Source organism: Chaetura pelagica, unplaced genomic scaffold (genome assembly GCF_000747805.2).
Source record: "Chaetura pelagica isolate M959 unplaced genomic scaffold, ChaPel_1.0 scaffold396, whole genome shotgun sequence".
NCBI lineage: Eukaryota > Metazoa > Chordata > Aves > Apodiformes > Apodidae > Chaetura > Chaetura pelagica.
Genome location: NW_009953493.1, coordinates 520,918 through 548,536, shown reverse-complemented (window position 1 = coordinate 548,536; position 27,619 = coordinate 520,918). Strand labels below are relative to the sequence as shown.

The following is a 27,619-nucleotide window of genomic DNA, read 5'->3' as shown; positions in this document are numbered from 1 at the left end:
ATTCCTGCTTACCTTTTACTTTCTGGATACCAGAATATGACCTTTTGCCCTAGAGCACAGTGACTTAGAATTGCAGCAGCTGGACCTGTGGTGGCCCAGTTTTTTTAATAAAAAATTAATATGGTATCTCTATTACGATTTTTGCCAATAGAAAGTCTAATCCCAAATATAGGTCCTACTTGTATTCATACAGATAGAATACAAAGATGTCAGCACAATTAATAGGCAAATTTTAAGTAGCAACATCAGTTTTAGTTTTGAAATGGCATTTTTAAGGATCCTCACAGAAAAGAGCAGTGTTCATGGTTTTTATATTCATAAACACCTTATTAGATTTAATAAGTCTACTTAATCTTGTGTTTTAAAATAGATCTTTAATATTATTAAATTATTCTTATGAATGACATGTGCAAACTCTCCATAGTTTCCTTTCATTCTCTTTATGGGTATCAGAATATATAATTTTTGAAAGAACTTGGTTTAATTAGTTTGTAATTCTTGGTACAGCGTTTGACTACTGCTGTTGTCAGTTGGTAGATGCTTTGTAAATTATAAAGCAGAAGATGACTTTTTTCTTTGGGTTACCCTTATTAACTTTCCAGTTAGGAAATGAAAAAGAACAGCTAATGGATTTGAGAATAAAAGGTAGGAGTGCTTTAGTTTAAAACCCAGTAAGAGCTCTTAATTCACTAGGAATAAGTCCACTGCAGCAGGATAGTGCTCTGGAGCAGAATGCAGATTTTGTTCAAGCCAGATGCAGCACTGTTTCCAAATCCAAACAGACTTCTTCTATGGTTAGTTATTGCTATTTTGCTTTGTCTGAATCTGGATTGGTGACTGCTCATTCCTCTGGCTTCCTTAGCTGTCTCACTGTCTCCTTCTTCCGTGGTATTTTTGTACTTCCTTAAAATTGCTTCACATCAAACATTTCTGAAGCCCTTTATGCTGAAACATTCTTCTTCTACATTTATGTTTATGTAGGCTTACATTTATGTTTATGTAGGCTTACATTTATGTTTATGTAGGCTTTTCTGTGTATCCACACAGAGTAGAACTTGCAGGTGTAATCAGGCAGAAGATACATGCATTGGTATGATGAGTACTTTAGTTGTATATACACCTTAGATTTACAGTTTGAATCAGGGTGGTACTGGATTAAAAATTTAGTTACACTGCTTTTAGTTGAATTTGTCATACTTGGTTCAATATGTCTCAGTGCTTTGCTTCTCCTGGAAAAACATAATATCCAAAATTGTTTCTAGCGAGTTTTATCTACTTCAGTTGGACCTGGTTTAAACACCAGAAAACCATCTGGATTTCTACAGATTAGAAAACACCTGAACACAGGATATTGTAACAGCAGGATGCGTAGACTAGGAACAGAAACGTCTGAACTCTGTAATAAAAAATAAACTATGATTGTGTTGGGTTTGGGTTTTTTTGTTTGTTTGCTTGGGAGTCCAGAGAGGAATTAAGTGTAAAGTTTTGCACAGGATGATTTTTTTCTGAAAGTCTTAATTTTTCTTCCTGTGCTTGTTTGGAGTTAAACAGCCATTACCAATGCTTTTTTTTCCAGGTAGTTCCTCCCACCCCCCCCAAATGTACTTAAACAGAGGAAGAGAGTGTGATTCCACTATTACTCATGTTGGATGTAAACAACACTAGTCATCAATTAGATTTTTCCTGCTATCATTTTGTCTTTTTGGTGTTTCTTTAATTTGTGCATAAATGTTACATAAATAATCATTATGAATAATTTAATTGGAGATGTCAGCATTTGCAGATGTCTCATACTAATCCACGCACACGTAGCTGCTTTGTAGTTCTGTATATTGCAGCAATCTGTTTTGAGTTTAACAAACTAGCTTGTTTGCATGAAGACATCTTAATAAATATTCAACAGAAAGTACTAAAAACGCAGGCAAGAGAAAAGCACAGATGCTATTTGTAGGAATCTGTGAATTACTATCCTTGTAGTCTATTTCTTCTAACAATTGTTTTTCCTTCTATAGAACTTAACTAAGCGACCACTTCCCAGATCCACAGAAAACAATGGAAGTGAACCAGCCTCCCCACAGGTATGGGGGGGAATGTGAGGAGTTTGCTCCTTCACTGCTGTGTTGTCTTTATGTTGTGTTGGAGTAAGCACTTGGTATACATCTTTGTCCTTGCCTGTCAGAATAAAAGGGTGTTTTGTTTGATTATAATCCCATTAGCTGTTACCAGGTGGTGTCACTGATGCGTAGAGCTTTTTTTGCAGGGACAGGTTAGCTGTTTCTGAGGGCTGCAGGCTGCCTGTGTTGGGGTGAGACTCATTGCTCACAGACACAGCCAGTGCAGGATATGGAGTGCTAACCTTGTTTTCAAAAGTAGAGGTCATATTGTGTGGCCAGAAAGCTAATTGCTAGCCGCAGAAAAAGAACTAATAAGCTTAGCAAAATTGTCAGTTGTGATAAAGGTGAAGGTCAGTCTTTATTACATCTCAGAAACTTTCTGGAGTGGAATTGGCAGTGGCTCATAGCATGTGTGTCATCAATAATTGCATTTCATGTAAAAATCATGAAGCCATTTAAAATAAAGAACTGTTTAAGTATGGCGTGGTAGAACTATGGTACAAGGACTTTTACAATACATTTTTTTCCTTAATCATAGGAAAATATCTTTGTGTCTTTGAGATAAATACAGTCTTCTGTATAATACATCAAGAAGTGAGTCACACAATTTTATTTTTCTTTTGGGATAACAGTCAAGGCAACTATTTTTTTAGTTACATATTCTTCACTTTTTAAAGGGGTTACACAGCAATACATTCTTTTAGAAGTTTAAATCAGAGCTGTAGTTAATTGGATTTAGTTGCTGTCTGAAATTGCCTGTATTGGGTAGTTGCATGCTTGATTTTTCTGCACAAGGTGAGGATTCTTTTACGGGAGTGGTAGCTATTTGATGTCCTTCATGTGTTAGGCAACAGTAATTCCTTTGCCCAGGTCAGGTCTCTGTTTCCTGGGCTTTACTGTCTCTGACTGACTAAAATCAGTGCCTAAGTAGCTATTTGCTTTGAATTTTTGCAGTTGAGTGATACTCAGTCTTTTGCCCAGAGGCTTCAGCTCCGAGTTCCCTCCATGGAGTCTTTGTTTCGAAGCCCAGTAAAAGAGTCCCTGTTCCGCTCTCCTTCTAAGGAGTCCCTGGTACGAAGTTCTTCAAGAGACTCATTAAATCGACTGGACTTGGACACAGCTGGTCCCACCTTTGATCCACCTTCTGACATTGAAAGTGAAACAGAAGAGCTTCCAGGAAATACGGACAGCCTCAGCAAAGAGCAGTTGCTGCAGCGACTGCGCAGAATGGAACGCAGTTTGGGCAACTATAGGGGGAAATACTCAGAGGTAGGCAATGTTGCTACTGACTTACCTAAACAGAAAAAGATGAGTCTAACAGATAATGCAGTAGTGGGTACTCTTTTTTGTTTTCCTGTTTGGAGCAAATGGATCAACCTACAGCTTACATGGAAGTTAAGTTATTGTAAATCCAGTTATTTCTGGCCTAGATAGGCCAGATATTTTTCTGGTAATAAAACGTGGGAAATCCTTTTCTTCTCTTCTTTGTAAATAATTCCATGTTCTAAACAAAAGAGATTAATTAGTAGTTACTCCCACAAGGTAGGCCTATGATGGTTTCTGCTGAAAGCCTATAGAAGGGTTACAGTTCAGTACAGATGAATATGGCTTGTACTCAAGACAGCAGATGTACTTTTCTTCTGAGACTTGTTCTTGAAGTACACGATAGTACATATCCATGTACATGCAATAGGCAGGCATTTTGTTTTCAATAAGTTCTCCCCATGATTTCCAGATATTCCCTGGAAATAGTTAATTCAAGGACTGTTTCTTATGCTATTTTACTGAAAACCAATTTTATAAGTAGTTTTGCTACTCATTTTCCAATTTGTTGAAAAAGTAAAACTTTGAAAGCATTAGTGTTGGATTTAAAAAAAATTAATAATAATGCATGTGTTTTACCTTTAAAACTGGCCATTTGCACTGTAAGTCCTATGCAGACTCCTGGCTTTTACTGTCAAAATCCCTGGAATCCAAAAACAAGTATACAGTAGTTACAATACTCAGAATATGCCTGAAAAGAATCCAGTTGTCTTCCATTAATTCAGGGATTGTTGTCTCCCATTGTTTTTTCATTATCTTCTGACTTGTATCATGATGTATATATTTAAAAAATGTATGCAAACAGTGTTGCCAAAAAGAAAAATCTTCAGTTTGTACGTTTTTGTTGGTTTTTTTTAATGTACTCTGTCTAGCAAGTCTCTGTTAAAAAGGTTTGGGTGTTTTTTCTGGTTTTGGGAGTATCGTTAGTTCAGTTGGAAAAAAAAATGCTTTGCTGGAGCTTGGCAGAAAGTAGTTTAAATATGTAAAGAGAATTTAAGATGTATTTTTTTTTGTTTTATTTAAAGTGGGACACAAAGTTAGTATCTCAGAAAGATATTGTGAGGGAAGCCATCCATAGTTCTAGGGTTAAGTGCAAAATAAGCATGATGCTTAAATGGAAAATAATTTTGAATTCTGAAAAATCCTAATTTTTAAAAAAAAAGAATTTTAAGCTACTTAGAGACTTAGGGATTTCTGGGCTTGGATTTGTTTTCCTTTGATTTTTCAGCAATTTGAAAATGGAATATTCTAGTTGCAAGTGCCAGTATGCTACTTCAGCTTTGGATAGCTTATGCAATTGTGACCAAATTTTTAATTAAACTAGATTGTGCGGTTACTCACTAAGTCCCTTTGTCAGCTTACAATGAGAAATATTGTCCACTTCCAGTCTTTCTTTGTCTGCTGGGTATATGCAAAGCACATGGATGAGAACATTCACAATTACAGAAACCTTTTTTTGCTAGACTTGTAAGTGTATTTTAAAGTTAATTTTAGTTAAGCTCTCTAGTACGTGGACCCTTACAAAAGTGCATCCTTGTGGGATAGCTTTCTGGGATGTAATTTTCTAATACAGTTGGGGTTTTTTTGGTGCTTGTGAAGCCTGAGTGTTCTTAGAGGTCTTTTCAGTGAAGGGAAAACTGTTCATGAATGCTGAGTAACCTCATTTTTTTGTCATGTCGGCTTTATTTTTTAACACATTGGAGATGCTTTATAAATGTAAAAAGGAAACTCTGAGAAAATTTTAGAGTGTTTTTGTCAGAAGAGCTTTCTCAAGTGAAGTGAAAATTTTGAAAATGCAGATAGAGATACAACTAAGCAAATTATTTTTATAGCTATAAGCAGATGTGCTATTATCATTATACCCACTTTCTGTATTTTAGCTAGTGTCTGCTTATAAAGTTATCCAGCGGGAGAAGAAGAAGCTACAGGTAAGCCTTACTTTTCCTCCTTTTAAATGAATACTTCTCAGAGTCCTGAAATGTATAGTGCAAATACAGTGCATTGTGTTTGTGTATATGTGTTTATACAAGATGTTGTATATAGAAGTGTGTATCTAGCAAAAGACACTTTCTTAGTTGGGATTTCTGAGGAAGCCAAGCTGATACTGCTTTGTCAAAGTAACTGTGAAGCTAAAAGAGCCTTTTTTAATTGCATCAGCTAATTTCAGGTGATAGATTGCCAAAGTATAGTTGGCAGTTTATGCTAATACTTGCATATCAGGACTTGAGAGAGAAATACAAGTAAATTCTTCTGCTGAAATACAATTCTATTAATTTATTTATTCTTTATATATGTAAGTTATATGTATTTCACCTGATGTTTATTATTCCTTTTTTAAAGGGCATTCTGAGTCAAAGTCAGGATAAAGCACTTCGCAGAATTGGGGAACTGAAAGAGGTAATTTCTTTTATTGAGCGAGTGTTTACTTTATACCACACATACATAGGACCTTTCTCTACCTGACTTTTGACTTAGTTGTTCACTTTAGACATCAGGGGGTTTTACCATTTATTTAAATTTGTTTATGTGGGGTTATTTCTCTGTCTCTTTTCCCCATTCAGTGACTTATTGTCATAGTCTTAAGAGCAGTTAACTGTACCAAATGAGCTGCTTTTCTGTTGATTGTGAACAGAAAAGGTAGAAGTGTGTGTGTGGTTCTTGCAGTGACGTGGCCAGCAGGAGAGATCCCTGTGCAATTTCTTGCTCATCCAGTATTGAGAAATAATGCTAATGTTAGGCGAATACAAGTAATAGGCACTTTTAAATAAAGATTTTACTAATGACCAATAAAAAAATAAATAAAAATTTTAAAAATTTATCTTGATTATGTTTACATTGTTTTTATGGATTTTCAGTATAGTTTGTTTTCAGGCATAAAATCAGGTAGGTTGTGTTACAATTATTGTCTCCTTAAGTTATAATGAAATTAAAAGGAGATGCTTTTAATATGTTTGGTATTGATAATAAATACATTTGGCTCAATTAAAAGACAGGTACGAATTAACGGGCAGCGGAAATTAAAGGGCCAAGTGCACAAAAGCCATATTGTCAAACCCTGGTGAAGCAGAATGTGAAACTGAAGCTGTTTTACTGCCCCAACAGCCAATGCAACATCAGATTTGGAGACGGGCATGCGAGCAGCTCTGTGTCCATTCTCTCCCCTCACTTGACTTAGAACCCATGGGCTTCCTCTATGGCTGCACTCCTGGTTTTGGCGTGCACTGTGCCAAGCAGCAGTGCTGGCATGGAGGCTGCAACAGCCATCAGACCATGGTGAGGTCCCACCTTTGCCTGTAGGCAGAGTAGCTTCAGGCAGTTGAGCATCTTACCTGCAGACAGGGGCCAGGGTTGGTCCCTGGAGGGTGAGGGATGGTGACTGAGCATCTGGGTGTGCAGGTACCCAAGGCTTATGCTTACCTGCAAGGGCCTGGCCCTGTGCGACCAGTCAGGCAGCCAGTCATTTCAAAGGAGGTCACTGGGAGGTTGTGGGGCACTTTTCTTCAGTGATGTGGGGTGTAATCCAGGTAAGCAGGCTGTGAATTGTGTGTGCCCTGGGGGTAGTGCTTTTGTTCAGATCCCTGCTGCTTCTGGCCCAGCAGCTGAGAACTGGGCCAGAGTGTACTGAGTCTGCTGTGCCTATTTGAACCAGAGCTTGCACTGTTGCCCTGTGCTAAGCTGAACTGTCAGCCCATAGGAGGGGAAAACCCACAGCATTGCTGACAGAAGTGGCTTGCCAGTGTGTTTTTTTCCAATTCACTACAAGGTCAAATGAAAGAAGTTCTTCCTTTGTTTATCTACATGCTCCATTGGTAAAGTTTGGAAGGCACATACATGCCAAAGATAAAGCTTTTGATTATGAAAAAGGGTTGGATGTGTGCATACTTCTTTTTCATCTCTTCTGTCATAGTCTTTCTGATATTTGTGATATATGCATATTTCTGATTTACATATATATATAAAAATTTTTTTACATGCATTTGGCATTACATTTAATTTCATTCTTTCAAATCTTGTAGATTTAAGGATTCCTTAAAATCTAACACTGACATTCTTTTTTATTAATTGAAAAACTTTAAAAAGTAGGTTTTTGGTCTTTCGGAAGCCCAGGTGTTACAGCATTAGTTAGAACAGACTTAAAAGAAAAATGTCAAATAAAATGGTACGTGTCCATTGTCAAAGCTAAAATGGTACTAAATAGATCTTTCAATGATGTAATAATTTATTATCAGAAATTAATTTTAAAAATCCTTTTCCTCATCCTATAACCCTTTTTTCCCCATAGTTAAGTTGAATCCAACAAGTTCTTCTAAAAGTGCCATGAAAGAATATTTAAAGTCTCCTCTGAGGCCAAGCTGATAGTGTGAAACAGTCCCTGGAAATCAATGTATTTTGCTTACCTTAGCTTTTTGTGTTAACAGTAATACCTCAGTAGTAGTCTTCATGCAGTCTTCACTGTTTTCCTCCTCAGATGAGGATCAGGAGCAACTTTGGGATCTAAAGAGGAGCATTTCTGTGTTGGTTTCAGTAAATGTCTTTAGCAGTTGGTTTTGCACTGAGCTACTTTGCTTGGAAGGGATTGCTTCTAAAGCTCAGAAGCAGGAAGCAAATAGCAAGCGTGAACTGATCCATACATAAGCTTATTTTTAGTAAGAAAGAATCCTTGATAATTTTGCACAAAATCTAGGCTTTGCTGTTTTAATGCTGGTATTATAATGAGATGTTGTTCTTATTTTGCATGGAATGTTGTATAGTAAAAGAAGTATCCACTTCATTATTGCATTCTGGGGTCACAACTGTGAAAAGGTATTTTTAATATTATTTCACAAGCCTTTTAAATGCACATTTGAATTTTGAGGTATGTATACTTATGATTCTCAGGAGCTGCAGATGGATCAACAAGCTAAAAAACATCTCCAAGAGGAATTTGATGCTTCCTTAGAAGAAAAGGATCAACTTATAAGTGTCCTGCAAACTCAGGTAAGATATCTTACCTAACCATACCTAAAGATTTTATTTAAAACTGCTCTTCCTGCTTTTTTTTTTAATATATCTTCACTGTAAAGCATGTCCCTGTTTTATTGTAATTGCTGCTATGTTGTAAAACTTCTTGAGAATTTATGATTTTCTAGAAACTAATTGCCTTTGTAAAATCTCACTTGTGTTACGTATGATCGATCGATCTGTGCTTAAAACCTTTGCAATGTCTTCTTTATCCAGAACATAACATTAGCAGAAGTTTGAATTAAAATTGCTTTGGAAAAAAATTGTGTTTTGCTTAATTGGTCTTTGCTTCTCCACTCATCATGGTACTTTTTGTTAGTTGGAAACATAATTCTCACCTCAAAGAACAGTAAAAAATTCAGGTTTTTCCTGATACCAGTTTTATTTAACTTTCTTTAATTTTAAAGATGAAAACATCTACTTAGCATTCTTGGGGTTTTTTTAACAAGACATTTTGTTCAGGTATCGTTGCTGAAACAGAGGTTACAGAACGGTCAGATAGGCACTGAATTGCCTGATCCAAATATCCAATCTGAACCACAAGTTCAAAGTCCAACAACAGAAATCAGCACAGAAAATACTGTGGAACCGGGAATCAATGGTAGGTATTGTGGCTTTTGAAGAGGTCTTGAATTTTGGGGAATGGGGCTGCTGTTGTTTATGATGAAGTGACAAGACTTAGGGCTGAACATGTCATAGTAAAGATGTATTTTCTAGGAGGAGACAATTGTTTTGAAAACAATGTGGCAGCTAGAGGAAAGGATGACTCTTCTAAGATAATACATTTTCATAAGAATTCAAATCTGACTCTTGCACTTGGCAGTCTATCTTCCAATTGTATTTCTTCTTCTTTCCTTGGGAAAAAGTAAAAGCAAAGATCAATTTTGGTATTCATGCTTTTGAATAATCTGAGGGTTCCTTACATCAGGAGGTTATTTGAGTTATGGCACTCCGAGGATTGACTATACTTGATTACTGAACAAGGGACATTATATTGCTGAGATATCATCCAAGTGTCATTCACTAATATCCTTCATAAAAGACAGGGTGAACATGCATCTTGAAATTATCTGTGTTCACCATCTGCTATGATTTTTGTATTTTTGGATGATATGAAGGGTTAGATCAGAGATTTTCTTATCCAGCATGACTTCTTTGTGTTCCGTCTCTACAGATCAGGGTTCAAGATGCTTCCTGTCCTGGGGTCTGCTTCTAGACTATAGTGTGTAAGACTTAAGAGTCATAAACTGAACTGATGAATTTGATGCTGTTTTCATGCCAAGTACTCTCACAGCCTCCTGAGCATCAGACCAGAACACACAGTAGAACATAACCCAATGTGCTGGTTATACAGAGAGAGGAGTATGGTTTAGAAAGATGCTAAGTACGGCCTTTGTCGTGCTGAATGTAGTATTGCCAACCTGGGTATTTTAGAATTAATATCACACTGAGTCCTGGGAAAGCATCTCTCACACTTGAGAGATGGTATTTGCTTTGCTTTGTGTTTCTACTTGCTTATGAATATTCTTTTAGTAGCACCAGGCAGGTTTATAAGTCATGATGACTTTTTAATTGCATAGAAAACCTTGTTGATTAATAGTTTGGTTTTGAATCTTGCATAGTAACTGGGGTACGTTATTTTAAGGTGAAAGACTGTCTTTGCTATTCTGTGTATGCGTAGTGTGTTTCTGGCAGTTACAGGAGTCACTAGGAGATTTTGCAGACCTTGAAGAACTTTTTTTCTGTGGATCATCCACAATGTGAATGCAGATCTGCATTTTGGAAACAATGTGAATATGATGATATCAGTATGTTGTCTTGTAGAGGGTAATGAAGATCCTGTTAAAGCACTGGAAGCTCTTAATCAGAGAGTGAAGCGCCAAGAGAACTTGCTGCAACGTTGTAAGGAGATGATCCGGTCACATAAAGAGCGCTGTGCCCAGTTAACCAACGAGAAAGAGGCACTTCAAGAACAGTTAGAGGAGAGGCTTCAGGAACTGGAGAAGATGAAGGTATGAAAAATGCTTGGAACTTGATGTGTAGCTACGAAAACACAGTAAGAACTCCAGTATTTCCAAAATTTACTAATCAAGCAGGACATTAAATAAAGTGTCCCTGAACTTTTTTCCAGTTGAAGTTGCAAAACCCACATGGAGTCAACACATAGAGCAATTACTCTAAAAGCTGTAAAGAAGGATATGAAATCTTAACTGTATGAATAACCATCAAAATACTGGAAATAAAGTAGGTGTGGGACGTTGGGGTGAGAAAAGACTGTTCTAGCACAGAAGACAGGAGGCAAAGTGAGAGAAGTGGAGCAGAGCTAAACCTTTTAAGATGTAGTGGAAGAGGCATCAGTTATGTGAATTAACAGAAAACACAGAAAGGCAGGACACTAGAGAGAACAACGTAGTGAAGATAACATAAGTGCAGTCCTAAAGCTAAATTATTATTTTGCTCAGTTTTCTTTTTAAGGCCGTTAACGCGGAGTGTGGAGTAACAGTAAGGTGGCTGATAGTAATACAAACATGAAAACGTGATAAGTATAGCTGTACTCAACTTCAGTTCTGGAGATCAGATTTTATTCTCTGTCTTGGTCTCTGAGCACTAGCCCAAGTTGAAAGAGCTCTGAAAGAGTCAGGTATTTTAAGGACCTTTTCCAGGGGAAGACCATTAATAAGCAATTACGTTACATGGCTGAAATCTTGTTGTAAGCTGATATGCAGGTAACAGAGCAGGGCCTTAAGCATATTTCCGGCACTTTTAGGTCTGACATCCATGAGAGAACAGTGGGGGCTGTAAAAAAGCCTTCAGATACCTGAATTATTATGAGGCAGCCTAGGACTGAGAGATTTAAAAGTAATTTAAAGCTGACTACTTTAATTTCCTTGGTTTCTTTTCTGGGCTCTTTCTTGAAGGCATAGTTCATGTTAAGAGCCAAAGCTAAGCTGTTGTTAGAAGAAGGTATTTTCTTACAGAGGGCAGTGCTTTAAACTTGTGGTTGGGGTCTTTTTTTAGGACCTTCACATGGCTGAGAAAACTAAACTGATTACGCAGCTGCGTGATGCAAAGAATTTGATTGAGCAGCTAGAGCAAGACAAGGTAAACAAAATACTTACTTTTCTATCCCTGTTACTTTGAAAGAAGATGTTTGAAACTCAAATATTTGGGCTCTTGGTATTAGAAGCTGTTCTTAGTCATATGTTGTGGTTTTGTTTGTTTTAACAAGCTAATAATTTAGGCTACCCGAGAGTTTTCTTACATAAATACTTTAGAGTTTTGGTTGGTTACGTTATACTTGATGCTGCAAGTTTTAGGATGGAGTAATTATGTTGAGTACACTCCTCAATGCTATCTTGGAAAAAAATAAACCCAAACAGCAACCCTCCTCCAAACACTAACGAAGATCAGGTACAATGTAAATTCATTTTAACACGACCAATGAAGTAGCTGTAGTGTCTTAGGAATATGATGAGTTTCTCAGTTTTTTTATCTCAAAGTTTGGTTTTTTTCGTCACAGTCTTGGTATGTGTAATATGCAACAGGACTAACAGTCATAATATCTGCATGTTCTCTAAGTAGAAGCATGCACACTACAATGCTTTTTGTTTTGGTTTGTTTACAGAATGCATATTTCAAAGAAAATATCTGTACCAGGAGGAAGTTTTCTGATAGTCTTTAGTTGCTGGAGGAGTTCTTTCCATCACTAGATAAATGTTAGCTACTCTTCAAAATAATCTGTAATATTATCTTCTTCTTGTTAGCATTTTCTGACACAGAAAAAGACCATAATCTCTGATCTTGTACTAACAGACTAAAGTTTATTCCTGACAAGGATTGTGTCCTGACTTGAAATTGTTTTAGCTATATGTTTTATTTATTTGCTAGCTTTTTATCACAAGGACCTTTTCCATAGGGCATGGTAATTGCAGAGACAAAACGACAAATGCATGAAACATTGGAAATGAAGGAGGAGGAGATAGTCCAACTACGTGCTCGGATCAAACAAATAACTACAAAAGGAGAGGAATTAAAAGAACAGAAAGAAAAATCTGAAAGAGCTGGTAAGAAATTCTAGAAATTATTAGCTCATGTAAGCGCAAGAGAGCTTCAGCATGGTTGTTCTGCTACTCTTTCATCAGATGTTGTTTGAAGTGGATATTAAGAGATGTTGTTTTTCCTAATGTTCTGCATATCACCCCTGCTAGTGCCATTACTAACTTCGCTTCTGGTCAGCAGAGTTTAGGGATGTTTTTGACTGGTTTGTCTGTCCTATCTATTCAGCTGGAGTTAGGAAGGAAGCTACTGAAGGGCTGCTGTACTTTCCTGTTAGTAGAAGACAAGATTCATAGAGCTGGTGCTGGTTAGTGTCAGGAGGGAAATTTGCAGCTATATAAATTATCATTATATTGCCACCAATGTTTTACATGGAAGACACAGCAGTGAGTGTGTAAGAGCTTGGGAAGAAGTAGAAACAAGAGGATGTGTTACACCCATAATAAGCTTTTTATTTCACTAATCATAGCAGAAGCATTTCCAGTTTCTTTTTAGTGAAACTGCAGTGATGATTCCTTTTGCTTCAGGCTTGGAAACTAGCAGTTATGCAACCATTACGCACTGTAGTTTACTTTTGATGGAAATTAAGTAACATTAATTGTGTGCTTGAAGTTCTTGTTTTGCTTTAATTTAAAGATCAGTCTGCCCCACCTTTTTTTTTAAAACGGTGAAATTGTTTTGCACTTAGCTATCAAAATTCCTTTAGAAGAATTTAGTTTGCTCTCATGGGTATCTGAAGGAGTTCACTCCTTTGGCTGAAGCTCAGATGTAGTTAGTTTGTATAAAATAATACACGTTTTCTTTCTTTAAAAAGTGATGAGAATTTAAAACTATACAGTTGATTTGGGTTTATTTTAAATCTATGTAGATTTAGATCAGAACTTTCAGTTTTAAAGATTAGTTTGGGTAGATCGCTCTGCTATAATACAAAGAAACAGCTTGAACTTTCGTCTTGTGAAAGTAACAAAAAGTTGATAAGGTGCCTACTCTTTCAGGTTGCATGTGTCTTTTTAGCTCTGGATATTTGTATTTCCTAAGTCAGTCACTTCTGCTAAAGTTGGATTTTACTCACTTCTTGGAGACTAGGAAGTCTTCTTTGTGATTTAAAAAAAAAAAAGTTGAATATCTTAATGCTTCTGTAGATACATAGTTATTGTCAGAGTTGTTTGAAACAGCATTTTATGAATAATGTGTTGAGTACATGGCACTTTTTTAGGGGGAGATTTGTGTATTATATATGTTCTCTTTTAAGTAACATTTTTAGGTACTTCTGGTTACCCTTGTGATGCGTAAGCATCCACTTTACCTTTGAGTGCATTTATTTTTGTATTCATTAAGCATGTGTTATATAAATATTGGAACCCTTGGAAAATTATTAAATACTACTTCTAAGATAGGCAAAATTGTAAGATGACCTTTATTATGTTTTCCTGGTGCTTTGTTGGTTTTATACATTCAAAAAATGTTGTGATGTACAATGGCAATGTAGTTAATTGCAGTTGAACTAAGTGGTTCAGGCATTTGAGAAAAGCACCATGAATATTGGGAAAGCCTGAAATTATGTCTAGGCCACAACCTTTGAGCTGTACCAGTTTTAAAAAGTTGGTAGCTTCATTTAATTGAGGTCAACTTGTTTAAAGTTCTGTTTCTTAGGTAGTTAATGTGACATTTAAATTCTAGACTTGTTTTTCTGTATCATGATTCAGTGAAGAATTGCCTTAATGGAATATTGTATTTGTAGAAATGTTAATTCCATTTATGTTATGGCAAAATAAGGATAAGCATAATAGATTCATACTTGTGATTTACTTTCATAGTGCTATACTGTAGGCTAAAAAGTGGTTTTCCAGTTCATGTTTTTAACTTGCCTAGAGTTAAGTGTCTGGCTTTTTTCTTTGTAATTTAGTGACTTTAGTGAAGTCCTCCAGTGTTTGATTTAATGATAATCCAACTTTGTGTACTGAAATAGTGAAAAGATGTGTATGCTTATTTTGTGTGTGTTGTGTAAGCTGTAATTTGGTCTCCCTGGGTGAAGTTCATTTTTTTTGTAGTTAGAGGTACTTTATGTTGAAATCTCACATAGCATCTTGTTTTTGTGCATCCACACATGCCAATAAGTGAATCATGGTGCCTTTCCCAAGCCTTGTATGAACAGGACTGGGGTAAGGGCTCTTTTTTATTACATCACACGTTGGGGTGCTTGATCTGGGCTCTAAAAAGTAAATTTTGTGCTTCTCAGGCACTTTTACTTGAAGTAACTGCAACTGATTTATTTTTTTTTATGCTATACAGTGTACGTATATTATTTGCATTTTACTTCAACAAAGCTCTTTATAGTCCTTGTAAGCTTGCTGGTAAACTGAAGTTTGTTTTTCCTGAGACTACTTGGCCTAAGTCCTTTCTGACTTCTCAGGGTGCAGATTGATTTATTTTCTGTACTGTAAACAAAGAAAGTCTAGAAAGTAAATTTATTTTGCTTTGCCATTCTTTGTAGGTATCATTTGTTTTTCAAGCTTAATTAATGTGTGCTTTGCACCTTTCTACAGAGAAACAAAAAGCTTAGGCTGTGCATTTGAAATCCTGCCTACGTGCACAAGTCAATTATAAGAAATCAGTTCAACCTTTGTTTCTCAGACTTCTGACAAGATCCCTGCTCTCAGCCTTATGTAAGAAAACATGTAAATCCCTCCTTTGCTCCTGTTCAGTGCTTTCTTCACAATTTTCAGCAGTAGATGGCAATGTAGGTCAAGATACCGCATCTGCGGTGCCAGCAAGCAAGCAAGAAGTCTGCAGCATGGACTGGTGTTACACTGGGTAGGAGAGACAAGGGAAGGGAACCAAGATTGGTACTTCGGAGAAGCATATGTAAAGCAGTCAACTCTCTAGCACGCTTTATAAAAATCAGTATTGCAACTTTGCACTTCCTAGGCTTTACTCAGGGTTTTTTTTTTGTGTGATATACTGCACAGGAAGGTTTCTGGTTTGTCTGGTTTGGTCACATGAATGGATTTTGCCGGGTTCACCTGACACTCTTGGTGTGCTTGTTACTGTTCCTGATTTGCCTCTGTGCCTTTGTGAGACTTCACTTAACTAGTACCTTGGTTAAAAAAATCTTCCTTCAACTGTAACTCTGCTGGCTGGGGAAGAACACAGACAGTGCCTTGACTCTTTGCATTCAGAAAAGATGTATTTGGATAAAAACATATACTTTTATTCCAGGCTTTTATTCACAGTAGAATTAAAATCCTTCATAGATTAAAAATAATAATTTAGACTGTATTCTGTCTACTTGATGATAGCTTAGCCCTTTGCTGTCTTGCAACTCAGTTGTCACGCTATACTAGAATTAACTGAATAAAATTGTTCTGTTTTGCTTAAGTGCTGAAAGTGCCTGAGATGCATATAATTTAACTTTTAGAGAGCTAATTGTGTTTCTGTGAAGTGCTGCTTCTTTGTGCTTTCATACCCCCTTGGCGTTTTATCCATCAGCTTTTGTCCAGCTTTGTATTAGTGCCCTGCTTGCGAGCATGGTGATGCAGCTGTCCTCCTGCATGTTGCTCAGCTGTTACATGTCAGTAGTCAATCCTAGTGTGAACCTGGATCTTCTTTTTGGAGAATTTGTCAGATATGGCAAATGCATTCTCTTTAGTTTTGCAGAAGTTACAGGATTCTTAAATGGAAATGAAATATGTACTGTTCTGAAAAAGAATCAGAAAATGTGTATGGAAAAGTGAAATAATGCAATGTTTTACTTGCAGGCTTTCTTTTCAAGCTATACTTTGTAAAATTCTGTAGAAATGAGGCATTTTTTCTTAAAGCTATTTAGTGTGCTCCAGTACTGATGGACTTGGCCAATTTTGCTGGATGTGTGTGCTTTTGGTAGGGCTGAGAAGGAGCATCAAGGAAGCCAGTGCCTTTTTCCAAATGCTCTAGCACAGGCTTTGCTCGTAACCGAGTTGTTCCCAGGGTGGCAAGGGGGAGGACTCAAGTCCTGTGGGTCCCAGGAGACAAATATGCCTTGAGGTGAGCTGTAAAGAACTGTGCTTGGATAGTAAGGAGCTGTAAGCCTTGTGCAAGCTTGCACTGTGTTTGAGACTGTTTTGTTGTTTGAAGTAATCTCCAATGCTCTTATTTTTCTGTGATGAGTTTTAATATCCATTATTTAAGTAGAACCAGGAGGGAAAAGGTGGATACAATTATATGCTTTGTTATTGCCAGGGCCAATAAAAACTCTCTTTTACCCTAAAACATGGTTGTTGTTTTGAGTAAACAGAGAAGGACTTCCTCAGAAAACAGCAGAAAATTCTGGAAAAGGTCAGAATTTGGGTGAATGCAGTTTTATGGCATTAAATTTTGAAAACATATTTGCAGCATTGCCTTAAAAGTATAGATCATGGTAAGAGCTTAAATTTTAAATGTTGCCAGAAGATGTAGAATGGAAATGATTATTTACTTCTCAAACTCATGCCTAAATGATATTAAAGATAGTTTCAAAAAAACCCAAGGATTAAAAAAAGTGGTGTGAATGCCTATTAATTACTCATAAATCAAGGAAACTAGGGATGTACGTGTCTATTATGATTTTCATTTGGGGATAGAACGAAGTGGAAAAAAGCTTAGGATATTAAAAAATTCTTTAAAAATTATTTAATTCTGTCTGTTCCCAGAATAATATCCAAGTATTCCAGGGTATAGTAGAATAATTTAATTTAAAGTTTTCATGCTCTGATAAATTATAGTCTTGATATTGGCACTGTGATTTTGAATTTTAGAGGTATTTTGCCAAAGTTATTTTAAGCAAAAAATTAACCATATAATAGACTCTTTTGAGACTGAATTTCCCTCCATTATGCAGCAGGGTCTTTCCACATTCATGATCTATTCAGGAAATTTTTGCGGGTCCTCCTTTGGACCTCCTCCAGCAGGTCCATGTCTTCCCTGTGTTGAGGGCTCCAGAGCTGGACACAGTACTCCAGGTGGGGTCTCGTGAGAGTGGAGTACAGGGAAAGAATCACCTCCCTTGACTTGCTGGCCACACTTCTTTTGATGCAGCCCAAGACACAGTTGGCTTTCTGGACTATGCGTGCACATTGTCAGCTCGCGTTCAGCTTTTCATGCACCAATACCTCCAAGTTCTCTGCAGGGCTACTGTCATCTATGCCATCAGCTATGAAGTGTATAAAGTATGTTACAATGCTTCTCCTTAGCATGGGAAGAAGCTCTGAAATTATTGCTTCCAATTTATAAACTAAAATGCATCTTAGCAGACTTGTGTATGTCATGCAATATAAATTTTAACACTGCAATATGAGTGTTCTTTTGAAATAACTTGTAGATATTTTTTTCTGAGAGCAAATCTTAATATTTTGTCTTAAATTTTGTTTGCAAAATTTAGAAGCACAGAACTGTTCATAATACAAACAATTTTTAGTGTCTCTGAATTGCACTGATACTAGTTTACATTAAAAGTAAATAGTGAAATAATGAAATTAGCAAAGCTGTCTGTACGGACTCCACCAAACCTACAGTTTAAGGAGAAGATTATCTAGGTTATAGGGTCTGAAATGAACAACTCGTAGGTAAATGAAGTGTCTGGTATTATACTTCAGTGTTCTGTTCAGGAAGAGCTCTTTCATCATTCTTGATTTCATGAGTCTTCAAAAACTGACTTGATAGCAGTCATTGCTGGTTTATACTTCCATCTGCTTGTTTTAATGGAAGAACAACTTGTGAATTGCCATTACTTCATGCGGTGTTCTTCCTTTTCTTCAAAGTTATTCAGCATACATAGCCAGAAGAAGAGCCATACTTTATTTATATGATTTGTGTATTTTATAGAGATTTTAGGAAAAGAATGGAATCTACAGAACACATCAGAAGACATTCACAGCTATTTGTCAGTTCTCTTTCCTTTCTAGGTAATAAACCCATATGAATTCTTGATGGATTCCTAAATGATTTCTTCTGCTACTTGTGTAATTTACAGTAATTATTAACTCTGTTCTTCTATCAAGAGACATAGATATTTCTTGATTGTCATATATACTTTTTTTTTCTTTGCAGCTTTTGAAGAGCTTGAGAAGGCTCTGAGTATTGCCCAAAAGACAGAGGAAGCCCGGAAAAAATTGCAGGCAGAAATGGATGAAAAAATCAAGGCAGTAGAAAAGGCAAGTGAAGAAGAGAGGGTAAATCTTCAGCGGGAATTAACCAGAGTGAAACAAGAGGTGGTTGAGATTATGAAGGTAAAAACTGAAACTCAATCTGTATTATTGGCTTTTAATCTAATAATTCAATTATGATTAAACTGTAGTTGTAAAATACACTAGTATATGAGAACTTTTTTGCTATTTAATAAATTCTATACAAATTACTTTGTGGTGTTAAATAGTTACTGAAGACAAAAATAGAAAACTCCCCATACAGATTATTTTTCTCTAACAGTTTAAAATCAGTATGTTAGAGACATGTAAAAATAAACAGTCTTACTCTTTATTTCACTTTATTTATATTTAATAAAATTATTTGCTAGAAATTCTCTTGAGACTTTAAAGAGAATCAAGAAGTTGTTCATAGCAGTCAGCACACACATCTCCACCAGGATTTTGGGTTTTAGTACTCAGTGCTTTTAATTATTACCCTAGCCCAATATATGTAGACTTTTAAGAACTTGGTGCCAAACGGCTTGCTAGTCAAGAATTGCTAGAATTTGCTTAATCTGGTGAATTAAGGTAGGAATTGCAGGAGTACTCCATGTGCCTTTGAAAACTGAAAATTGGAACATCTTTAAATTGCAGTTCTTGTGTTGACATTTTTTGTTATTTTTTCTAAGAGTGTACACTTAGTAAACAGTAAGTAAATAGTAAATAAAGCACCTATGTAGGCTGTAGGTAGCTGTCTACATGGAGTACCACCACTTCCTGGCTCATGAAATACCAGGAATACAGGGAAAGCTAGAGACAGAGGTTGCTTTTCCAATTTGTTATCACATTTGAACTAAAACTGAAAATGCTAAGTTTCCCTTAGTAGAAGAGTCTTTAACATATGTGATGTTTCTTTTAGTAGAACTGTGAAATTTTTGAGAAGAATGATGGATAACTTGAAGCTTGAAAATAAGAAGTGTCAGGGCTTAGTATTAAGTGCTCCACATGATCGTTGCATATTCAGAGTGAGCAAATGAGGGAAGAGATGGTTCTGTTTTCCTCTCTCTATTGTGCTGCTTTTCTTATTAAGAAATTATACATTTTTTTGATAATTAATATTTTTGAAATCAGTATTTTCTGATACGATTCACAGAAGTCTTCAGAGGAACGTGTTGCTGAACTAGAAAAATTCCATGAAAAAGAAATGGCTACCAAAGATCAGGAGCTAAATGAGAGATTACAGGCCCAAGAGAAGGCATTTGAGGAGAAGATGAAGGCAGCTCTTGTATGTATCCCTAAAATGTGTAGGAAAACATTTATGTAAATGTGAAGGGGGACTAAAAGTCTTAGTTTGACCCTATTCAACACTAAGAGTCCTGCATTCAAAGATATGAGTGTCAAAGAGCTCAGAGGCTTGAGCAACATGAATGAAAGCAAAGCAGTTGCCATGATGCAGACTGAATAATGATAATCACTCTCACAGCTCACTAACAGCTGCATCCTTTGGAAAAGACTTCTTTTTTTGAAAACTCTTTTTGTTAGACTTGTTTTTTTTGGTTAATTTCTTCCTCTGAATCATTGGCAATTAGTCACAGCAGCTAGAGTAAGAACGATGAATGAGGCTGTTTTTTGAAATGTGTTGATATCGTTATGTCTGGTTGTGTTGTGTTATGTGAACAGGGTTAAGTATTCATCATATTTGACCTCAGAAAACAATTTTCTTCTACGTCAGGCTGGAAGGAATAATTGGGATTCTTTGCTCTTTTTCATGAGCTGTAATTCACTTTAGAACATCATGTCATTTTTACGTAATAAATAGTAGATTCTCTTTTGGGCTCCTCCTTGATGGTTGGTGCCTAGGAAAGAGGGACTTTGACAGTCTCTTCCCAACTATATTTTTCTACCTGTTTCTTAGTTTGGTTTTATGTAATTATAGAAGTAATTTAATTATAGAAGTAATTAAATAATAGAAGCTTAAAAATACATCAGCAATTAAATCAAGTGAGAACAGACCTTTATTCCTCTAAGGTATTACTCTTAAATTGTGATAAACAAAAATGAAAGGCTGGGTTGCATTACATTTTTTGTACAAAGAATTAAAAGACAAATGGTTCCCAGGAAGAGAAAATGGGAGTGGTTTATAGCACATTTTTTTCACAGATGAAACGGAAACTGTGTGTACAGAAAATACAGGTGATGAGTACATGACTCATACTAACTGTTTTATAAATGTTCTACTGGTTTTGAAGGTGTGGTGACTATATTTATAGTTTATTGTTTTAATCATAATTCTTGATACAGGAAAAAAAACAGAACGAGTGTTTAAAAACGCTTCAAGAGCAAGAGCAGCAAGAATCCCTAGCCTTAGAAGAATTGGAGCTGCAGAAGAAAGCGATACAGTCAGAGTGTGACAAGAAAGTTCAGAAGATGCATCAAGAAGTAGAAACTTTTAGAACTGTAAGTAAATATTTCACAAGATAGAAGTCTACAAAAATTCCTCTCAGGATATATTCAACTGTGACAGGTTTACAAATATTGTGGTTTTATTATGACTGAGTTGTTTTAATCACATTATGCTTCTTGTAGTGACAGAAATGTAATGTATTGCCATGTTATTCTGCACCCTGTTTTTCTACAAGATTAGATGTCAAAATATAAAAAGACATTCACGGCATGGGATATGAATTTATATCAATCTACATAATTTTTATTTGTTATATAGGAGAATTAAACCTTAAAGTGTTTCTGCAGAGTACTGCTACCATACAAACACTTAAAAGGATACTTGAATAAATTAAAAAAATGGCTTAAATATTTAAAGTGTCCTTGCTTTATGTAATGAGTAAGATTATATTACCTGCTAATGCAAGTTGGCATGTTATCCCGCCATTCTCAAGTATTATTTTGGAAGTTTTGCCTATGGAAGTGCTTTCATTTTACAGCAGCATTTCTATGATATGTGGAATTAAGGTCATTAAGACATTCGTACAAAGCTCTATAATACTCTTGTAGACTCCTGGTATCTTTCATCCTAATAAGAAAATATACTGTGAACTATTTTGTTTGAATTTATTAAATTCTTTCCAAGTTTTTATTATATCTATGTGAAACAGAAGATTTTCTGTTAAATAACCAACTTGCCATAATGGAAGCAAAGTTGGGAGCAAACTAAATATGAATTAAAGGCTTATATAAAAAGTTGATAGCAAAAATAATGGGAAAGGTGCCGTGTAGTTATGTGAACCTGGTAAGATTTTTTAAAAAATTAATCAACTTGTTACCTTTTGAATATTGATATTCTTTTAAAACTGTGTTCTCTGACAGAGGATTCTTGAACTGGAAAGCTCTCTTGCAAAGCACTCCCAAGTTGATGGAAAGCAATCAGAGGAATTAAGCACTTTGATAGAGTCTGAAAAAAAGCAGCATAATAAGGAAATCAATGATATAGTTGAAAAACACAAGAAAGAATTGGAGAATGTGAAACAGCAACAAGAAAAGCTTTGGACAGAAAAACTGGAGATCTTAAAGCAACAACAAGTATCTGAAATAAAAAAGATGAAAGAGAAACAAGAACAAGAGATAGATACAATTTTGAAAGAGAAAGAAACAGTTTTCCGTGCACACATAGAAGAGATGAATGAAAAAACTTTAGAAAAACTTGATGTGAAGCAAACAGAATTAGAAGCACTGTCTTCTGAGCTATCAGAAGCACTAAGAATACGTAGTGATTTAGAACAAGAGCTCTCAGTATTGAATAATAAAATGAGTGAAACAAAGCAAGAATTGGAAACAAAGTTGGAAGAAGAGAGGAAACGGCACAGTGAAGAGATGGAAATGATAATAAAAGAGCACAAAATGTCTATTCAAGATGTTGAGAAGGTACTCAAAGAGGACCTCAACAAACTCAAGCAGTCATTGGAGGAGAAAGACAGATGTCTGGAGGAGCTAAAAGCACATGAACAGAAACTAAAGGAATCTGCAGAAAGATCTGAAGCTGAACTTGTCCAAGTATCTGAAAAGCTAGAGGAGCTTTCAGCATCTCATCAGAGTACTTCTGCTGAGCAGGCAAAGATTTATGAAGAGGAATTAGCAAAGCTGCAGCAAAAGCTGACAGATCTTGAAGGTGAAAAATTGCAACTTTGTGAGCAATTAGGAAAAACTGAATCCCAGCTGAATGAAGTCAAGAGTGAGGTACGTGACCTGAAGCAGGATTTACAAGAACAAAGCAATGAAAATATACAAAAAGTAACCACTCTAACACAACAATTTGAATGTCAGTTGAAAGATCTACAAAGAGAGGCTGACGAGACAAAGAAAAATCTCATGGAAAAGGAAAATGAAATTGAACAGAAGAAGTTACAGAGCAAGCAAGTGGAAGATCTTGAACAGAAACTGTTAACTGCAGAAGAAAGAATTAGTGCTTTACAAGGAGAGTATGAAAGTAAACTGAAACGTCAGGAGAACAAAATGGAGAAAATTAAACAGAAATCCAAAGATATGCAAGAAACTTTCAAAAAGAAGCTTGCTGATCAGGAAGCTAAACTAAGAAAAGAGCTTGAAAACAACCAGTTGGAGTTCAGTCAGAAAGAGAGTGAATTCAATGCTAAAATCTTGGAAATGGCACATGCCAGCTCAGCTGGAATCAATGATGCTGTGTCAAAACTGGAATCCAATCAGAAAGAGCAGCTAGAGAGTCTTGCTGAGGCTCATAGGAGGGAGTTGGAAGAAGTTACCCAGAGTTGGGAAAAGAAACTCAATCAGCAGGTTGAAGAGCTCCAGGAAAAACATGAGATGGAACTTCAAGAGAAAGAGCAGGAACTTGGAGACCTTAAAGAGAAACTTGCCACCTTGAGTGCTGAGAAGGAGGGCTCCAGAACAGAAATTACCCAACTGAAAGAGGAACAGGTGAAAATGGAGGAGTCCCTGAAGGAATTACAAGAACAACTAAGGCAGTCAGTGGCTAAAGTGAATGCTTTGTCAGATAAGGAAAGTGACCTGAAAACACAGTTGAAAAAATTGGAAGATGATTTTGATCAGTCCCTCAAAGAGCAGTCTGGACTTCAAGAACAGCTCAGTAAACAGAAAGCGGTTGAAGAAAAGGACAAAGCCAAAATTACTGAGCTGGCTGATGCACTGAAAACACTTGAAGAGAAACTCCAAACTGTACAGTCTTCTCAGTACAAAGATAATGAAAACTATGAGAAAAAAATACAAGTAATTCAGCTAAAAGAAACTGAGTTTAAAAGGTGGTCAGGAGAACTTACAGCCCAGTTAGATGCTTATTGGAAGAATGCTGAGGCATTATTGCAAACAAAAAGCAAAGAATTAATTGAAAAATGTAATGAAAAAATTGGCATAATAACATGCAAAATTGCAAATTGTGAGCGCCGAGCTGTGAAAGTAAAAGAAGCAATATTAATTAAAACACATAAGATTTCTGAACTAGAAGCTCAACTTAGAGAAGTAACAGAGCATCATTCTGCTGCGAATACCTCTTTGCAAAAGTCAATACAAGAGCTGCAAGAGAAGGACAATTTAATTATGTCCATGAGAGCAGATATTGAAGGACTTGTAACAGAAAAGGAACAATTGCAGAAAGAGGGAGGGCATCAGCAGCAAGCAGCATCAGAAAAAGAAACCTGCATAACACAGCTGAGGAAGGAATTATCTGAAAATATCAATGCTGTCACCTCAATGAGGGAGGAACTCAAGGAAAAGGAATCTGAGATTTCTGCTCTCAACAAAACAGTTAATGACCTTAATGTTAGACTTGAAAGCATGGTGAGTTTAACAGAGAAGGAAGCAGCCATGTCTCTGCTAAGTAAGCAACATCAAGAGGATCAATTGCAGTTGCTAAATCAGGTCCAGGAGTTATCATCCAGAGTTGAGATACTGAGTCAAGAAAAAGCATCAGCTCTTGAGCAGGTAGATCATTGCACGGCCAAGCTGTCAGAGTGGAAGAAGAAAGCACAAACTAGGTTTACACAAAATCATGATACTATTAAAGATTTGCAGAGTAAACTTGAATTAAGCAATACTGAAGCCAATAAAAAAGATGAAGAGCTAAATAAACTGAAGGAGCAGCTGGCTACACAAAGCAAGAATCTCGATAGCTTAAAAAGTGAATTGGAACAAAAGCAAAACAGGAGGGAAAAGGAGGAAAGCGAGTTAACTGCAAAGTTAAAAAACCACCTGGCAAGAATTGCTGAACTAGAAAAACACATTGCTCAGAAAACTTCAGAAAATAATTCCTTGATGGAGGAACTTAAAAATTATAATGAACAAAAAGATACAGAGCAAAAAGAAATAGCTTGGCAACTCCAGGAGGCAGAGAAGGTGGCTGTTGAGAAGGACAATAGAGTTAAGGAGGCTGAAGAAAAAATGCTTAATCTTGAGAAGCAAATAGGTTCACTGAAAGCTGAATTTGAAGCAAAGGAGAGGGACTTTGATCAAATGAAATCAGCAATACTTAAAAGCAAAGAGGAAGAGCTGAAAGAATTAGAGGACAGGCTGACTGCAGAGAACAGCACTAAACTGGCAGATCTGAAAAAGAAGGCTGAGCAAAAAATCGCTTCTATTAAAAAGCAATTGATGTCTCAGATGGAAGAAAAGGAACAGCAATTTAAGCAAGATAGAGAAAATCAGATAAGAGACTTGGAACAAAAAGTGCAGGAGAGAGAGGCCAAAATTGAGTCCTTAGAGGAAAAAATTAAGTCAACAAGAGATTCCACAGAATTAGAGAAAGAAGTAGAGAGTCTAAAAGCTGCTGTAGAACAACAGAAATATAATATGGTTGAGAGTGTCAAGCAGACATACGAAGAAAAAATGCAGATGTTACAGAAGGGCTTAACTGAGAAAGATGAATTGTTGCAGAAGTATGAGAAGGAACAACAAGAGCATAATAACTCTTATCAAGAATTGAAAAGCAAACAGGAGGAACTCCTTAGAAAATTAGAATGTGTGGAGAAGAGTCATCAGGAGGACCAGAGTAGGACTGCAAGTCTCAGGAAAGAACTTGAGGAGCAAACCCAAAAATACTCATTGTTAGCGGAGGAGCATGCTCGTTGTGGTGGTGATTTAGCAAGCAGCAGGGAAGAATTAAAAGCTAGAGAACAAAAGCATCTTGATATGGAGAACATAATTGGAGATTTTCAGAAGAAATTGCAGGAAAAGGAGGCAGTCGGTCAATCTCTAGAGCAGAAGATAAAAGAGTTGGAAAATAATCTAGTGAAGGAAAACGAAGTGCATAAGATTGAGATAGAAGGTGTGAGTTTGAGATATGAAGAAAAGCTAAAAAGTTTACAGCAACAATTGGGTGAAAGAAAGGACAGTGTGAAAGCTATTGAGGAAGATGCTGAAGAAAAGGCTAAATGTGGTTTGGAGCTGCAGAAGTTACTAGGTGATATGCAGAATCAGCAGAAGGACTTGCAGGCTAAACTGGAAGAGACTGAAAAGGAGAAACAGAAACTACGCAAAGAAGTAAATAATCTTCAGAAAGACTTACGTACTCTGCGAAAAGAACATCAGCAGGAGCTTGACATAGTAAAGAAAGAGTCCTTAGAAGAAATGGAGCAGAAAATTAGGTAAATTCCTGGTTCCTAGTCATCTTACAATTTCTTTGTTTTATCCTTTACCACTAAAAACTCAAAAGTACTTTTTAAAAGCTCAGTTTCTCACAACGACACAATGACTAGACTGGTATTTTTCTGTCATTTTTCTAAATACACTTACAGAAGCAGCAGGAAAAGAGCCGCTTGAAAGCAGCACTTTATGAACACATACAACACTGTTTGAGTTGTCAGCTGAAAAAGTGGTTTGTTTTTAAGCAAAATAGTACCACTTTTGATTTGTTTTAGTGATAGTCATTTTCAGCATTGCCAGAACTTAAAATATAGTTCTGTTTTCTTTAAACAGGAATCAAAGTTTATTAAAACTTAGTACAGTCTACAAGGTTCCTCCGATGCCTTGTTGATAACATCTTGGTACAAATGGTGGACAAACCAACTAGGAGGGTCTGGTTGAAGTGGTGATGGGTCAATGGCAGCCTTGGCTGCAGTGATCACAAGATGGTGGAGTTCAGGATCTTGTGTGGGAGGAATAGGATACCTAGCAGGACCAGAACCCTGGACTTCTGCAGTGCCAGCTTTGACCTCTTCAATCAATTATTAAGAGAAGTCCTATGGGACAGGGTACGAGATGGTAAATGGGCTCAAGATAGTTGGTCATTCAAGGACCCCTTCATGCAAGCTCAGGATCAGAGCATCCCAATGGGTAGGAAATCAAGTAAGGGATCCGGGAGACCCACATTGTTAAACAAGGAACTGCTGGGCAAACTCAAGTGGAAAAATGGATCATGGAAGGAGGTGATGGCCACTTGGGAGGGATATAGGACTATTGTCAGAGGATGTAGGGAGGCAATTAGGAAAGCTAAAGCTTCCTTGGAACTAAGCCTTGCAAGTGAGGTCAAAGACAATAGAATGGGCTTCTTCAAATACATTGCAGATAGAACTAACACTAGAGGCAGTATAGGTCCACTGCTGAATGAGGTGGGTGCCCTGGAGGCAGAGGATATAAAGAAGGCAGAGGTACTGAATGCCTTCTTTGCCTCTGTCTTTACTGCTGCAGACTCTCCCCAGGAGCTCCAGATCTCTAAAGCCCCAGAAGAAGTCACAATGAAGGAGGAGTTTGCTTTGGTAGATGAGGATTGGGTTAGGGATCATTTGAGTGATCTGGACATCCGCAAATTGATGGGTCTGGATGGAATACACCTGCGGGTGCTGAGGGAGCTGGGGAGGTCATTGCTAGGCCACTCTCCATCATCTTTGGTAAGTCATGGGTAACAGGAGAGGTGCCTGAGGACTGGAGGATAGCAAATGTCACTCCAAGAAGGAAGACCCGAGTAACTATAGACCGGTCAGCCTCACCTCCATCCCTAGGAAGGTGATGGAACAGCTTGTTCTTGGCACTATCTCTAGGCATATCAAG

General features: G+C 36.7%; 1 protein-coding gene across 1 annotated transcript in view; it reads left to right on the top strand.

The window, feature by feature from the left end:
• Positions 1-27,619, top strand: part of GOLGA4 (golgin A4) — a 48,513-nt gene that overhangs the window by 2,326 nt on the left and 18,568 nt on the right. The window contains exons 2-14 of the mRNA XM_009999057.1: positions 2,013-2,078; positions 3,069-3,383; positions 5,318-5,365; positions 5,778-5,834; positions 8,316-8,414; positions 8,901-9,039; positions 10,263-10,450; positions 11,457-11,540; positions 12,355-12,502; positions 18,558-18,736; positions 19,788-19,919; positions 20,936-21,091; positions 21,959-26,217. Coding sequence (XP_009997359.1) covers positions 2,013-2,078; positions 3,069-3,383; positions 5,318-5,365; positions 5,778-5,834; positions 8,316-8,414; positions 8,901-9,039; positions 10,263-10,450; positions 11,457-11,540; positions 12,355-12,502; positions 18,558-18,736; positions 19,788-19,919; positions 20,936-21,091; positions 21,959-26,217 — 5,870 coding nt within the window. The remainder of the gene's footprint in view (positions 1-2,012; positions 2,079-3,068; positions 3,384-5,317; positions 5,366-5,777; positions 5,835-8,315; positions 8,415-8,900; positions 9,040-10,262; positions 10,451-11,456; positions 11,541-12,354; positions 12,503-18,557; positions 18,737-19,787; positions 19,920-20,935; positions 21,092-21,958; positions 26,218-27,619) is intronic.